Source organism: Rana temporaria, chromosome 2 (genome assembly GCF_905171775.1).
Source record: "Rana temporaria chromosome 2, aRanTem1.1, whole genome shotgun sequence".
Lineage (NCBI taxonomy): Eukaryota > Metazoa > Chordata > Amphibia > Anura > Ranidae > Rana > Rana temporaria.
Genome location: NC_053490.1, coordinates 218,490,511 through 218,504,276, shown reverse-complemented (window position 1 = coordinate 218,504,276; position 13,766 = coordinate 218,490,511). Strand labels below are relative to the sequence as shown.

General features: G+C 45.9%; 1 protein-coding gene across 2 annotated transcripts in view; it reads left to right on the top strand.

The window, feature by feature from the left end:
* The window catches only part of UXS1 (UDP-glucuronate decarboxylase 1), a 70,482-nt gene that overhangs the window by 23,889 nt on the left and 32,827 nt on the right, over window positions 1-13,766 (top strand). For both annotated transcript variants that reach the window (XM_040336453.1, XM_040336454.1), the window contains exons 7-9: window positions 775-879; window positions 1,175-1,234; window positions 3,046-3,167. In XM_040336453.1, the coding sequence (XP_040192387.1) occupies window positions 775-879; window positions 1,175-1,234; window positions 3,046-3,167 (287 nt within the window). The remainder of the gene's footprint in view (window positions 1-774; window positions 880-1,174; window positions 1,235-3,045; window positions 3,168-13,766) is intronic.

The window sequence follows — 13,766 nt, the reverse complement described above, 5'->3', positions numbered from 1 at the left end:
GTGTAAGGATCTCCAAACTACGGTCCTTCAGCTGTTGTGCAACTACACATCCCATGAGGCATTGTAAAACTGACATTCAGCGACATTACTAGGCATGGTGGGAATTGAGGTTCCTGAACAACTGGAGGATCATAGTTTGGAGACCCCTGGGGTCTCTGCTAAAAAAAAATATATTTTTTTTTTTGGGTGTTCCAAGTAATTTTCTAGCGGAAAAAGATTTTTTACTTGTAAGCAACAAATGTCAGAAAAGGTTTGGTCTTGGTTAAATGGTTAAACTTCTTTCATTTACACTCCGAGTTCTTTCCTTTTTGATAAAAGAACAAAAAGATACTTTGTTCCTACTTATTCCATGTTGTGATAAACTTGGCAGGCTGCCTGGATTTTTTTTCTCCCCAGCTGTGAGAACTCTCTGCACTTGTTAGAAAGAATCATGACATGCTGTTTTGAAGATCGGAAGGGAAAAAAATTGTGATTTTGATTCTTAACGATTAATCGTGCAGCTCTAATGGGCCCTAAAAGATTTTGTACAATTTTCCCTTGACTTCATACAGACCACCAAGTACAGCCTTTGGTGACTTCTTTATGCTGTCCGGCCATAGGAGATTCATTGTTATGAATGTATTCATTTTTATAAACTGCTGTAGGTGGAACATAAATCATTTCTGAACGCTCAGAGGTGTGCTTTATTATCTGGGCAGGTTTGATGTGCTTTGTTTGTAGTTTCATAGAATTTTATATACCGGTACATAATAAATGTTTTTGATTATCCTGCAGTGGACCAGATTTACCACTTGGCTTCACCAGCTTCTCCTCCAAACTATATGTATAACCCCATCAAGACACTAAAAACCAACACCATTGGGACATTAAACATGTTGGGTGAGTGTAATGGCACATCTGTTTTTTTTTTTTTTTTTTTTTTTTTTTTTTTTTTTTATAAATTGCCCAACCTGCTCCAACTAAAGCATGTATAGTTTGTTTTGGAGCTGTGAAGTGTTAGAAACTCTGTCTGGTATTTATTGTCAAGAGATTTCCTCACTTTCTGTTTCTTGCACAGTAAGATGTTCCATATTTGGCTATTAACATTTGGGATGGGAGTTTTTAGGCTCTGTATTATTCATTCTTTGCATTTTTATAGGTATTGCAGAATTTAAAGAGAAATCTTGTTTTCTAGGGTTGGCAAAACGCGTTGGTGCTCGCCTTTTACTGGCTTCCACTTCAGAGGTCTATGGAGGTAATTTTTTAAGTTTTGATTTTATTGGCCTTTTTTTTTGGTGGTAGTAAACCTGCAGCTGCTGGGAGGAGGAAAAAATGAATTCCCTGCAAGGCAATGTCGTAATGTGCTAGTATGCTTCTCGTACTAGCGCATTCTAAAAATCTTAAAGCGGAGGTTCACCCAAAAATCAACTTTCTGCCAATAGATCCAGCATACTGCTGACATCTGCAGTATGCTGTTTTTTTTTTTTTTTTGGTACTTATCGTTTTATCAGCCTATGTTATCCGGCTCCGAGCGGGGATTCCTTCCGGGTATAGGCGTTCCTAAGCCAAGCGGATTTGATTGACGGGCTTCTAAAGCACGTCATGCCTTCCGAAAATACCCGAAGTGACGCTCGAGTGTTTACGGCGCCCGCGCAGTCAGCTCTACACGGCAGGCGCCGTAAACACTCGAGCGTCACTTCGGGTATTCTCGGAAGGTGTGACGCGCTTTAGCAGCCCGTCAATCAAATCCGCTTGGCTTAGGAACGCCTATTCCCCGAAGGAATCCCCGCTCGGAGCCGGATAACGTAGGCTGATAAAACGATAAGTACCAAAAAAAAAAGACCCCAGCATACTGCAGATGTCAACAGTATGCTGGATCTATTGTCAGAAAGTTGATTTTTGGGTGAACCCCCGCTTTAAGTTGGAACAAATCCCTCCAGCGCTGCAATGTTACCGATGAGGGCTGACCTCTCCCCCCCCCCCCCCCCCCCCCCCTCAACCCCGGTCTTCCTTCTGTTTGGGGCCTCCAGCTACATGAGGATCCGGGGAGCATGCATGCGGGAGCTGCTGTTTACGGCATGCACTCTGAAGGTCTGGCACTGTAAGCCGGACCTTCAGAGTGCATGCACTGGTGATGTCACTGGCTGAATGCACTTTAGGAGATATTCAAACAGTGCAAGTTTAGGAGATATTCACAGTACCTACAGGTAATTGTATATTATAGGCCTACCTGTAGGTACAAGTGGTGAAACAGAGTTTACTACCACTTTAATGTAACTTTCAAAATATTTTTGGTAACAGTCTCTTTGCACACCTTAATGTCAATTGGTAGTCACACCAGTACAGTTAGATTGGTGTTTCCAAATAATGTTGTGCAAAATGGTTTGAATTCTGAGGAATTATACGGTATTTGAAATTTGCGTGTAGTTTCCCCTATTTACAAGGCAGCAGGGAATGTTTGTGACTGCTGTGTACAGAAACCCCTGTGAGCCTGAGCAGGGCAGGCACAAGCATGCCCCATTCTCTCATCTACAACAATATTTACAGATCATGTAGTGGGTGTTTACTGAGTTGTTAGAACATGTTTTCCCAAATCCCTCACCCAAAATAGTGCCCAACCATCTGCCAGACAGCTTGACAAGTAGACAATAAAAAGCATTAGTCCAGTTGCATTATTTTCAAAAAGGCTACAGGCCACTTTAAATTTCCAGATCTTCTTTGACAAAAATGTAAGATCTTTAATCTTTCTGCCCTCTGTTAAAAGTAGGAAAAGCGACCTGAATGACAAAGCATAAGTTCACCTTTTCGTAACATGTTACAGCCTGAATATGAGTGCAACATGTACAAAAGGACCGTCCCCCACTCTTTCATAAAAAATAAAAAAAAATATTCTATCCATTTAGAAATACCATGCTACATTATAATATGTGGTTCTGTTTATGTAGAATGTGGGCATTTCAGTCTTTACCATTTATGGTGTGTGGTAACAAGAAGCTTAGCAATGTCGTTTTATGGTGGCATAAATATTTATCAAGCATATATCTACATACTGACTTGTATTTGCAGATCCTGAAGTGCATCCTCAAAATGAAGACTACTGGGGACACGTGAACCCCATTGGTCCTCGTGCCTGTTACGACGAAGGGAAGAGAGTGGCAGAAACTATGTGCTACGCTTACATGAAACAGGTTAGCTAGCTGTTTTGTTGGTTCTGTGTAAGACTTAAAAATGGAACTAAATTCAAAAAGTGGAGAGTTACTGTATTGTGTTTCTTAACACTAAAATGTTAGTTTGGTCTTAACCTTACCCTGAAAAATATACATTTCTCTTTCGTTCATTGGTGGACACAGCACTTTAAATCTTGACCTTAGGGTTATATCGCCACCTTCAGGAGAGGACTAAGCAGAACATGTAAAAACAGCAAAACTGCACAGTACCACCCAGGGGGCGGTCCTACTGGCTATAACCCCTCACACTGCATCCAGCAGCTCAGTTTTTTTTTTTCTGCCTAGTGTAGAAGGACCTGGCTCCCGGTGGGGACCATTAGTCCTGGATCTTTTTTTTTTTTTTGGATCTTGTGGCCTACTATCAACAGCCGGGGCTGGGTGACAGGCTGGATAATATAGATCCTGGTAGTCTCCCCAGCCCGGCCATCGAGCGTGAGCAGGCCCTAGCTATGTGCTGGGTCGGCCGCGACATGCCCCTTCTGATCCAGGGGTAGCCGGCGAGCTATATGCTCCGGTGCACACACATGGCACACATGACCGGGCTATTGCTGTCTGTGTCACAGTGTGCCGTGGCCAACAGCCCCCCCGTACCGCTCAGGTGGTGGGTCTGTCTGCGGAATGCGTCCATCAGTCCCCACAGGAGGGGTAAGTATGGCCCCCACCTGTCTCGGCAAAATGGAGCAGATGGGCATTCCCTGGGAGGTCGAATAGGGGGTCTCTCATCCTCCCCCCTTCTTTCCCTGTCTTTTCCCTCCTCCCCATGCTTGGGTCCGCTGTGTGACTGACCGGGGGGGGTTCAGAGTCTGGACAGGGGGTTGTGCTGTGTATGGGGTCCGCTTGTCTCTTCCCTATATATGGGGGGTGTTTGAGGTACAATTTGTGGGACACCGCCGCACGGAGGGGGCCGCGTGGTCGCGGCCATTTTCTTTACCTCAGGGTAAAGTTCAGGGATGTCCGGCGGCCATACACGATTTTTGTAGCACCAATAGTTGTCGCAGCGAGACAGAATAATTACTGTACCGTTCAATACAGAAGGGCCCTGCTCGTAAAGCTTGCATTCTAAAAGACGGGGGGGGGGGGGGGGATGGTACAAAAGGTAATGGCTTCAGAGAATGATTTGATGGTGGTGGCTCGGGGACAGTTAGGTGGTTGTGGGATAGGCTTCCCTGAATCCTAAAGGTGGACAGGGTAGGGGCTGTTAAAGAAGCGCAGTGCCTAATTGTAAAAAAGTATTCTGGTCAGGAAGAGGGTAATGTCATATTTTTAAGTCACAAAAGTGTATTTTCAAAAAAGTGCGGTTGTAAGACCGCTGTGCAAATACAGTGTGCGTGCGTGTGTGTATGTATATGTGCGTGTGTGTGTGTGTGTGTATATATATATATATATATATATATATATATATATATATATATATATATATATATATATATATATATATATATATATATATATATATATATATATATATATATATTTAATTTGGGGGTTCTAAGTAATCTTCTAGCAAAACAAAAATTAACTTGTAATGCCGAGTCTGAAAAATAGGCTAGAAAAAACAAATAGGCTTTCCTTAACATTAAGTGGTTAAGGAAAAATGAAATATTTATAGCTTAATCCAAACAAAAATTTATATAGAGAAACATTGTTTTTTGGCTTTACTTTGTGTATAGATGTAGGTTAGTCTTTTTTGATGTTTTGATTATCTGATTGTTAAAAGTATTTTGGTACATTGACAGATTGGAGAATGTAAGCTTTTTGTTTTCTCTTTATATTGCAAAGTTTTGTTTTCTGCGGGGCCTTACCTTTTTTGAAAAGGGAGAGGAAAATCGGCCAGTCTGAACTCTGATTTATTGTCCCCTTCAAAAATATCAAGTGTCCAAATTAGGGTTGTCCCGATACTAGTACTCGCGCAAATGCTCCCGATGCTTAACCCGATACTTTTATTTTTTTTTAAGTGACGGGCGGGGCGGAGAGCGGGCGGAGAGAGCGTGCTAAGAGGGGCGGAGAGCAGGACTCACTCTGGCGCTGTATGGGTTCCCGGGATTGTGCGGATGCTGCTGAGCACTGAATGTCCCTGGATCCATGTGTGCAGGGTATGTGTTCGCCCCCTGGTGAAGTGTCCTTTCCATGCAATCTCCGAGCATCATATAGTGCAGCTGTCGGAGGATGAGTTCCTGCAGAGTGCAGACAGCAGACTGAGTAGCGGTGGGTGAGGGGGTCCTGTGACATTGTACAGGCTCTTGCCGGTACAAGCGTCCCCTCGTACACCAGAGAGGCGGCAGTGTAGTGAACAGAGGTGGGGGTTATGATCTTTAGCAGCGGAGAGCCGGTGGAGGAAGCAGTCATCCTACAGCCAGGATCCATGCAGGAGATGACACAGAAAGCACAGACAATGCACACACATGACACGTTACACACAATACACATGTTACACACCCACACAATACACATGTTACACACCCACACAATACACATGTTACTAGGGTTGTCCCGATACCGTTACTAGTATCGGGACCGATACTGAGCATTTGTGCGAGTACTTGTACTCGCGCAAATGCTCCCGATGCTTCACCCGGTACTAAGGGCTCTTTCACACGTGGCGGATCAGTGATGATCCGCCCCGTGAACCTCCACTTGATCCGCTGGTCCCCGCTGAGCCGGCGGATGACAGGGCGGTCCCCGCACACTGTACAGGGACCGCCCTGTCTTTTCTCCGCTCTCCTCTATGGGGGGGATCGGATGAACATGGACCATCTGTCCGTGTTCACCCGATCCACATGGAAAAATAGGGTTTTCCTCCATCTGCAGAATTGGGGAACCGGGTGAGATCGGGTGTGCCGCTGACACCCGCAATCTCATAGGGACCAATGTATGTAATTTTTTTCATCTGTACACGGATGGATGAAAAAGCTGACATATGGTCCGCCCGTGTGAAAGAGCCCTAAAATTCCACAGACAACATTTTAAAAGCCTTTACAAGTTTAGAGTTTAAATGTGAGCTCTGGCGCTAGAATTATTAATCTCACTCTAACGTTTGCAGCGATACCGCACATAGTTTGTCTGGTTGAAAAAAGACACAAGTCCATCTAGTTCACCCAATAAAAGGGGGGGGGTTTCTACAATCCTGACCCAAAGGAAGGCAAAAAAAAAACAAAGCACGATCCAATTCCTTCCAGCAAGGGAAAAAAATTCCATTCTGATTCCCCCCACCCCCAAGAGGGTTTGGATATATCCTGGATCAACTTTACCTATAAATGTTGTATTATGTACATTTAGGAAAGAATCTAGGCCTTTTTTTTTTTAAAGCAATCTACTGAGCCAAACAGAATCGGCTCTTGGAATTTATTTCATTTTTACAGCTCTTACTGTGGAGAAACCTTTCCGTATTTGGAGATTAAATGTCTTTTCCTCCAGACGTAAAGAGTGCCCCTTGTCCTCTGTGATGCACCTTAACCACTTCCCGCCCGGCCTATGGCCGATTTACGTCCGGGAAGTGGTTATGAAATCCTGACAGGACGTTCTAGAACGTCCTGCAGGATTTCATGCCGTGGGGGCGCGCATCGCGGCGATCGGTGATGCGGGGTGTCAGTCTGACGCCCTGCATCTCCGATCTCGGTAAAGAGCCTCCGGCGGAGACTCTTTACCACGTGATCAGCCGTGTCCAACCACGGCTGATCACGATGTAAACAGGAAGAGCCGTTGATGGCTCTTCCTCACTCGCGTCTGAAAGACGCGAGTAGAGAATAGCCGATCGGCGGCTCTCCTGACAGGGGGGGTTCGCGCTGATTGTTTATCAGCGCAGCCCCCCCTCAGATCGCCACACTGGACCACCAGGGATGCCCACCCTGGAGCACCAGGGTGGGCAAAGAAAAAAAAAAAGTCTAAAAAAATAAATAAAAAAAAAAAGCATAAAGAAAAAAGATGCCAGTCAGTGCCCACAAATGGGCACTGACTGGCAACAATCAGTGCTGCCACCCCAGTGTCCATCAGCGCCACCCCAGTGTCCATCAGTGCCACCCCACAGTGCCCATCCATGCCCAGTGCCCACCTAGCAGTGCCCATCTGTGCCACCCATAAGTATCCATCAGTGTCGCCCATGAGTGCCCATCTGTGCCGCCTATGTGTGCCCATCTGTGCCGCCTATGTGCCCATCTGTGCCGCCTATGTGCCCATCTGTGCCGCCTATGTGCCCATCTGTGCCGCCTATGTGTGCCCATCTGTGCCGCCTATGTGTGCCCATCTGTGCCGCCTATGTGTGCCCATCTGTGCCGCCTATGTGTGCCCATCTGTGCCGCCTATGTGTGCCCATCTGTGCCGCCTATGTGTGCCCATCTGTGCCGCCTATGTGTGCCCATCAGTGCCGCCTATGTGTGCCCATCAGTGCCGCATACCAGCGCCGCCAATCAGTGCCACCTCATCTGTGCCCGTCAGTACTACCTCATCGATGTCCATCAGTGCCATCTCATCGGTGCCCATTAGTGCCACCATATCAGTGCCCGTAATTGAAAGAGAAAACGTATTTACAAAAAAATTAACAGAAAAAAATAAAAACGTATTTTTTTTTCCAAATTTTCAGCCTTTTTTTAGTTGTTGCGCAAAAAAAAAAATCGCAGAGGTGATCAAATACCACCAAAAGAAAGCTCTATTTGTGGGGAAAAAAGGACGCCAATTTTGTTTGGGTACAGTGTAGCATGACCGCGCAATTGCCATTCAAAGTGCGACAGTGCTGAAAGCTGAAAATTGGCTTGGGCGGGAAGCTGCGTAAGTACCTGGTATGGAAGTGGTTAAAGGAGTTGTAAGCCCTCATGGTTTTGCACCTTTTAATGCCTCTATCAGTTCGATTGCCTTTTCTCTGCACTTTCTCTAGTTCCCCAATATCATTTTTTTTTGTGTACTGTATATTCCATATGAGGTCTTACTAATGATTTGTACAGGAGCAAAATGACTATTTATCGGCGTATAACACACTGTGACGGTATCGGTATGATATCCCCGTCAACGTTTCCTTCTTCCCATAACGAAAATCACACCAATATTTCAAGAGGAGGGATATCCCTGGAATCGCTCAGAAAGCCACACATGAGACCAGCTTACTGCTTGAACAACACAGAGTTTTAATCGTAAGAAACCAGAGCTTATATGTGGTTACAACTGTTACAATGACAAATCTCCGCCCCCCCTCACACAGTGGGGGGTCTTCAATACAGCTCCTTTGAAATAAAGATATTTCTTTGAACTACTCAGTATCTAGCCGGTTCGGCACCGCATATAGAGAGATAATTATCACAAGGAAGCAATCAGCATAGTTAACATGAGCCACTTATCTAATCACAGTAACCAGTAAACACAGGGCTAGAACAATTAACATTTGAAACAGGGCTAGCTGCAGAAGAGTAAATACAATTAACAGCCTTAAACAAGCAGGGAGGATTAAACTGAAGCATATAGGTAAACAGTCCATCAAAATGGCCCCCCTTCTTCTCCCTGCTCCGGAAAAGCCAGTTGGACCTTTCCTGGTCCAGTAGGGTTGACGGGTTCAGAGCTTTTAGTCCGAGGTTAACTCCGTTTGGCATGACTGACCCTCCCTTGACAACTGCTCCCGACTCAGGTATGCCACCGGGTCGTCAGATCACACGCCGGTCAGTCCCCAAGTCTTTGTGCGATCTGCAAAGTCACCAGAAGTCAGTGTGAAGACGGCGAATGGGTCTGTGCGCCGCTGTCTAGGTGTCCCGCTATGGGAGGGGCAGGTTATGGCTCGGAAGTGACAGTCACAGGAGGTTCATAAAAAAAAGAAAAAGTTATATTTGTTGAAATGCTGTAGCACTGGTGCTCAGAGTCCGGGGGGGAGGGGAATCAGAGCCCCATAAGGTCAGCCACCCCCTGCTCCCTCCGCAGCCGCCGGTTCTCCTCTTTGAGCTTCTCCAGCTCCATCTCCAGTTCATGGAGCCTGGGGGGGTCAGCCCGCTGTGACCTCAGGTGGTTGTTCTCCTCCTCCATGCGGCTTATGCACTCCTCCAGCTCTATGTACTCACGGATCAGATCCTGCTTGCTCATGTCCTGCAGGCTCTCCACGTGGTCCATCATCAGGAACTGGGTGGTGGTGTAAGGGGCCACCGGTGGGCCCTTGGCGAACATCTCGGCCTGCATCTGGGGCGCCCGCTGCGATTCCATCTCCTCCAGTCGCTTCTTCTCCTCCCAGGTCCGCTGGTTATATGACTTCCAGGACCTCTTCTTCTTGGAGGGTAGCTGGCGGTGCCTCTTTCTGCCCAGCTCCCTCCAAGGCCCCTCCGGCTCATGGCGGTCGCCCATGACCAGCTGACAATGGTGTTCCCTGTTGTCCGTAATAACAGATTGTACCATGAGGGCTTCGTAAGGGGTGCCCAATGGTTCTTCCTGACCCAGCTCCTGGGGATCCCAAGCCGAGTCTACACAATGGGCTGCTGCTGGTGGGCGGTACCCAGGTTGAGACCAATTTGACCTGGTGTTGTCATTCATGGGGCAATTCTGCTTGAAGTGACCCAACTGTTTGCACCGGAAGCAGCGTTGTTCGTTGTCCTCCTGGCGTGGGTAGCGAGGGCTAGATGTCATCGGTCTGTTAGGCGGTTGGTATGTAGCGGCTGGTGGGTGTGAGGGCGCCGTTGGTTGTGGAGGTTGTACCCGTGGTGTGACCTGGTTTGTCTTGCGAGTATCCGCATATTCATCCGCCAACTTCGCGGCCTCTGGTAGAGTCATGGGCCTGCGATCTCTCACCCAATCTTTGACATCCGTCTGGATGTGATTGTAAAATTGCTCCAGGAGCATTAGTTGCAAAATGTCCTCTGCGGTGGTGGCCTGGCTGCTGTTAACCCAGTTAGAGGCCGACAGGGACAACTGGCATGCCCATTCTGCGTAAGAGTCTTTCGTGGTTTTGCGTGAGTCCCTGAACTTCTGTCGGTGGGACTCTGGGGTTACTGCATAACGAGCCAGGAGCACTTCTTTAACCCTGGCGTAGCTATGGATATCCTGATCTGGCACGGTCCGGAAAGCATCAGAAGCTTTGCCTGACAGTTTGCCTGACAATATTGCAACCCACTCTCTTCTAGCTATTCGGTGCAGGTTACATTGTCGCTCAAAATCCGCCAGGTAGTTATCAATCTCACAGTCCTTTTCATCAAAAGCTTTAAAAGCGCTAAACGGAATCTTCCTTGCGTCTGCTGTGCTGTACTCACTGTTCGTAGAAGGTGCGGCTGCTGGTTGGACTGCTGCCAGTTTTAACTGTAGCTCTGCGTCCCTTATTTGTTTATCCTTCTGTAGTTCTGCGTCCCTTATTTCTTTAGCCTCCTGTAGTTCTGCGTCCCTTATTTGTTTGGCCTCCTCCGCTAACAGGTCCATCACTTTCAGCACCACATCCGGCGTTGGGTTCGGGCCGAACCACGCTAGCTTCTCTCTCATTAGCTTGTTGGCTGGCGATTCCTCCTCCTGAATCACTGGTGTCTCCATCTCTTGTACTGCTGGCGTTGCTGCAATCCCGTCCTCCTGGTCTATCTCCATTGATTCTGCTATGATGACCCGCTTGGTTTTGTTGCTAGCAATCCTTCCACGAACTTCCAGTAGTTCTTCCAGTGTCTGCTTGGAATCCGGGTGTGAAGGGGAATAGAAGGGAAAAATCCCACCGCTGCCAACCAATTTGTGACGGTATCGGTATGATATCCCCGTCAACGTTCCCTTCTTCCCATAACAAAAATCACACCAATATTTCAAGAGGAGGGATATCCCTGGAATCGCTCAGAAAGCCACACATGAGACCAGCTTACTGCTTGAACAACACAGAGTTTTAATCGTAAGAAACCAGAGCTTATATGTGGTTACAACTGTTACAATGACAAATCTCCGCCCCCCCTCACACAGTGGGGGGTCTTCAATACAGCTCCTTTGAAATAAAGATATTTCTTTGAACTACTCAGTATCTAGCCGGTTCGGCACCGCATATAGAGAGATAATTATCACAAGGAAGCAATCAGCATAGTTAACATGAGCCACTTATCTAATCACAGTAACCAGTAAACACAGGGCTAGAACAATTAACATTTGAAACAGGGCTAGCTGCAGAAGAGTAAATACAATTAACAGCCTTAAACAAGCAGGGAGGATTAAACTGAAGCATATAGGTAAACAGTCCATCACACACACTTTCACCCTGAAAATCGGGTGAAAATTTTATGTGCATGTTATACGCCAATTCAGTTTTGGCTGCCTCGGAGGAGACTGGGTGGGCGTGGCAGGACGAGCGCCAACAGATTGCATACAGTGAGAATCTCCTGGTAACTCGGCGTCCTTTGTAATAGGAAGTCCCGTCCCCTGTGCTGGCATTGGATGACTGTCTATCATAGGAGACGGGACTTTATATTAAGGCCTTTTTAATATAAATATATACTTTTCCTATAAATGTTGTATCCAGTTGTATTATGTACATTTAGGAAGACATTTTTTTTCAATCCACTGAGCCGAACAGAATCGGCTCTTGGAGTCATTTCATTTTTACAGCTCTTACTGTGGAGAACATTTATCAATATTAAACCCCATCCACCACACAGTTGCCCAATAAACAATGCATTGAGGTCGGCTGGTAAGTTTGAGACATCCTGTAAGGATGTTATTCCACTGCATAGCTTGGTGTCCTCCGCAAAGACAGAAATTGTGTTTTTAATCCCAAGCTATATATCATTTATAGATGTATTAAAACGTAAGGGTCCCTACACTGTACCTACACCACTAACAACCCTAGACCATTCAGAGTATAAATCATTATCCACGACTCTCTGAATTCTGTGTTTTAGCCAGTTTTTCTATTCATTTACAAACTGATATATTTCCAAGGCTGTAGACTTAACCTTACATATTAGTCATGTGTGGGGAAATGTGTCAAACAGTTTTGCAAAATCTAAGTATACCACGTCCACAGCCACCCAGATCCTGCACAATAGTTGCCATATTTTCATATGGCCGTGTGCATAATACAAATGTATTTATTTTTTCTATTCATCCAGAGCATTTGCTGCAAAGTGTTGACCGGATGCTGAGCAATAAGAGGTGACAAGTGATTAGAATTTGCTGTCTGTGGGATAAGCAGAATGACATCAGTATTCATGAAATCATTTGACTGTAACAGGTGCCCAGACCATTTTAGCAAATAAGTAATTCAAGCTGTCCCAATTCTGGCATATAGGTTGACATTTCAGCACTCGTATTCTGTTTTTAGAGCGAGGTTATCAGTTTCCTTGTGTTTGCTTATGATGTTTTGATTTTATATTGTGAAATAGTTTACTGATAGCGTAGTTGACCTAAATATGATGTATAAAGACATTTCAGAATTCAATGTTTCTAAAGGCAGAAGTTTTTTTTATCTTCATAAATTATGAATGAAGATAAAAAGCCTTCTGTGTGCAGCAGCCCCCCTAATACTTACCTGAGCTCTATCTCGATCTAGTGATGGGAGAGAGATGGAGGGAGAGGCAGTATCTCACAAGTGAGTACACCCTTCACATTTATGTAACTATTTTATTTTATCTTTTCATGTGACAACACTGAAGAAATGACACTTTGCTACAATGTAAAGTAGTGAGTGTACAGCTTGTATAACAATGTAAATTTGCTGTCCCCTCAAAATAACTAGACACACAGCCATGTTTGTCTAAGCCGGTGGCAGCAAAAGTGAAAATGTCCAAATTTTCCAGCACTGCTTTAACCCTCTTGGGCATGGAGTTTACCAGAGCTTCACAGGTTGCCACTGGAGTCCTCTTCCACTCCTCCATGACAACATTACAGAGCTGGTGGATGTTAGAGACCTTGCGCTCCTCCACCTTCCGTTTGAGGATGCCCCACAGATGCTCAATAGGGTAATGTCTAGAGACATGCTTGGTCAGTCTATCACCTTTACCCTCAGCTTTTTTTAGCAAGGCAGTGGTCATCTTGGAGGTGTGTTTGGGGCCGTTATGTTGAAATGCTGCCCTGCGGCCCAGTCTCTGAAGGGAGGAAATCATGCTCTGCTTCAGTATCTCACAGTACATTGTTGGCATTCATGGTTCCCTCAATGAACTGTAGCTCCCCAGTGCTGGCAGCACTCATGCAGCCCCAGACCATGACACTCCCACCACCATGCTTGACAGTAGGCAAGACACACTCGTCTTTGTTCTTCTCACCTGATTGCTGCTTGACACCATCTGAACCAAATAAGTTTATCTAATCAGACCACAGGACATGGTTCCAGTAATCCATGTCCTTAGTCTGCTTGTCTTCAGCAAACTGTTTGCAGGCTTTCTTGTGCATCATCTTTAGAAGAGGATTCCTTCTGGAATGACAGCCAAGCAAGCAATTTGATGCAGTGTGCGTCATATGGTCTAAGCCCTGACAGGCTGACCCCTTCCACATCTGCAGCAATGCTGGGAGCACTCATACGTGTATTTCGCAAAGAAAACCTCTGGATATGACGTTGAGCACTCAACTTTTTTGGTCGATCATGACCAGACCTGTTCTGAGTTGAACCTGTCCTGTTAAACCACTGTTTGGTCTTGGCCACCGTGC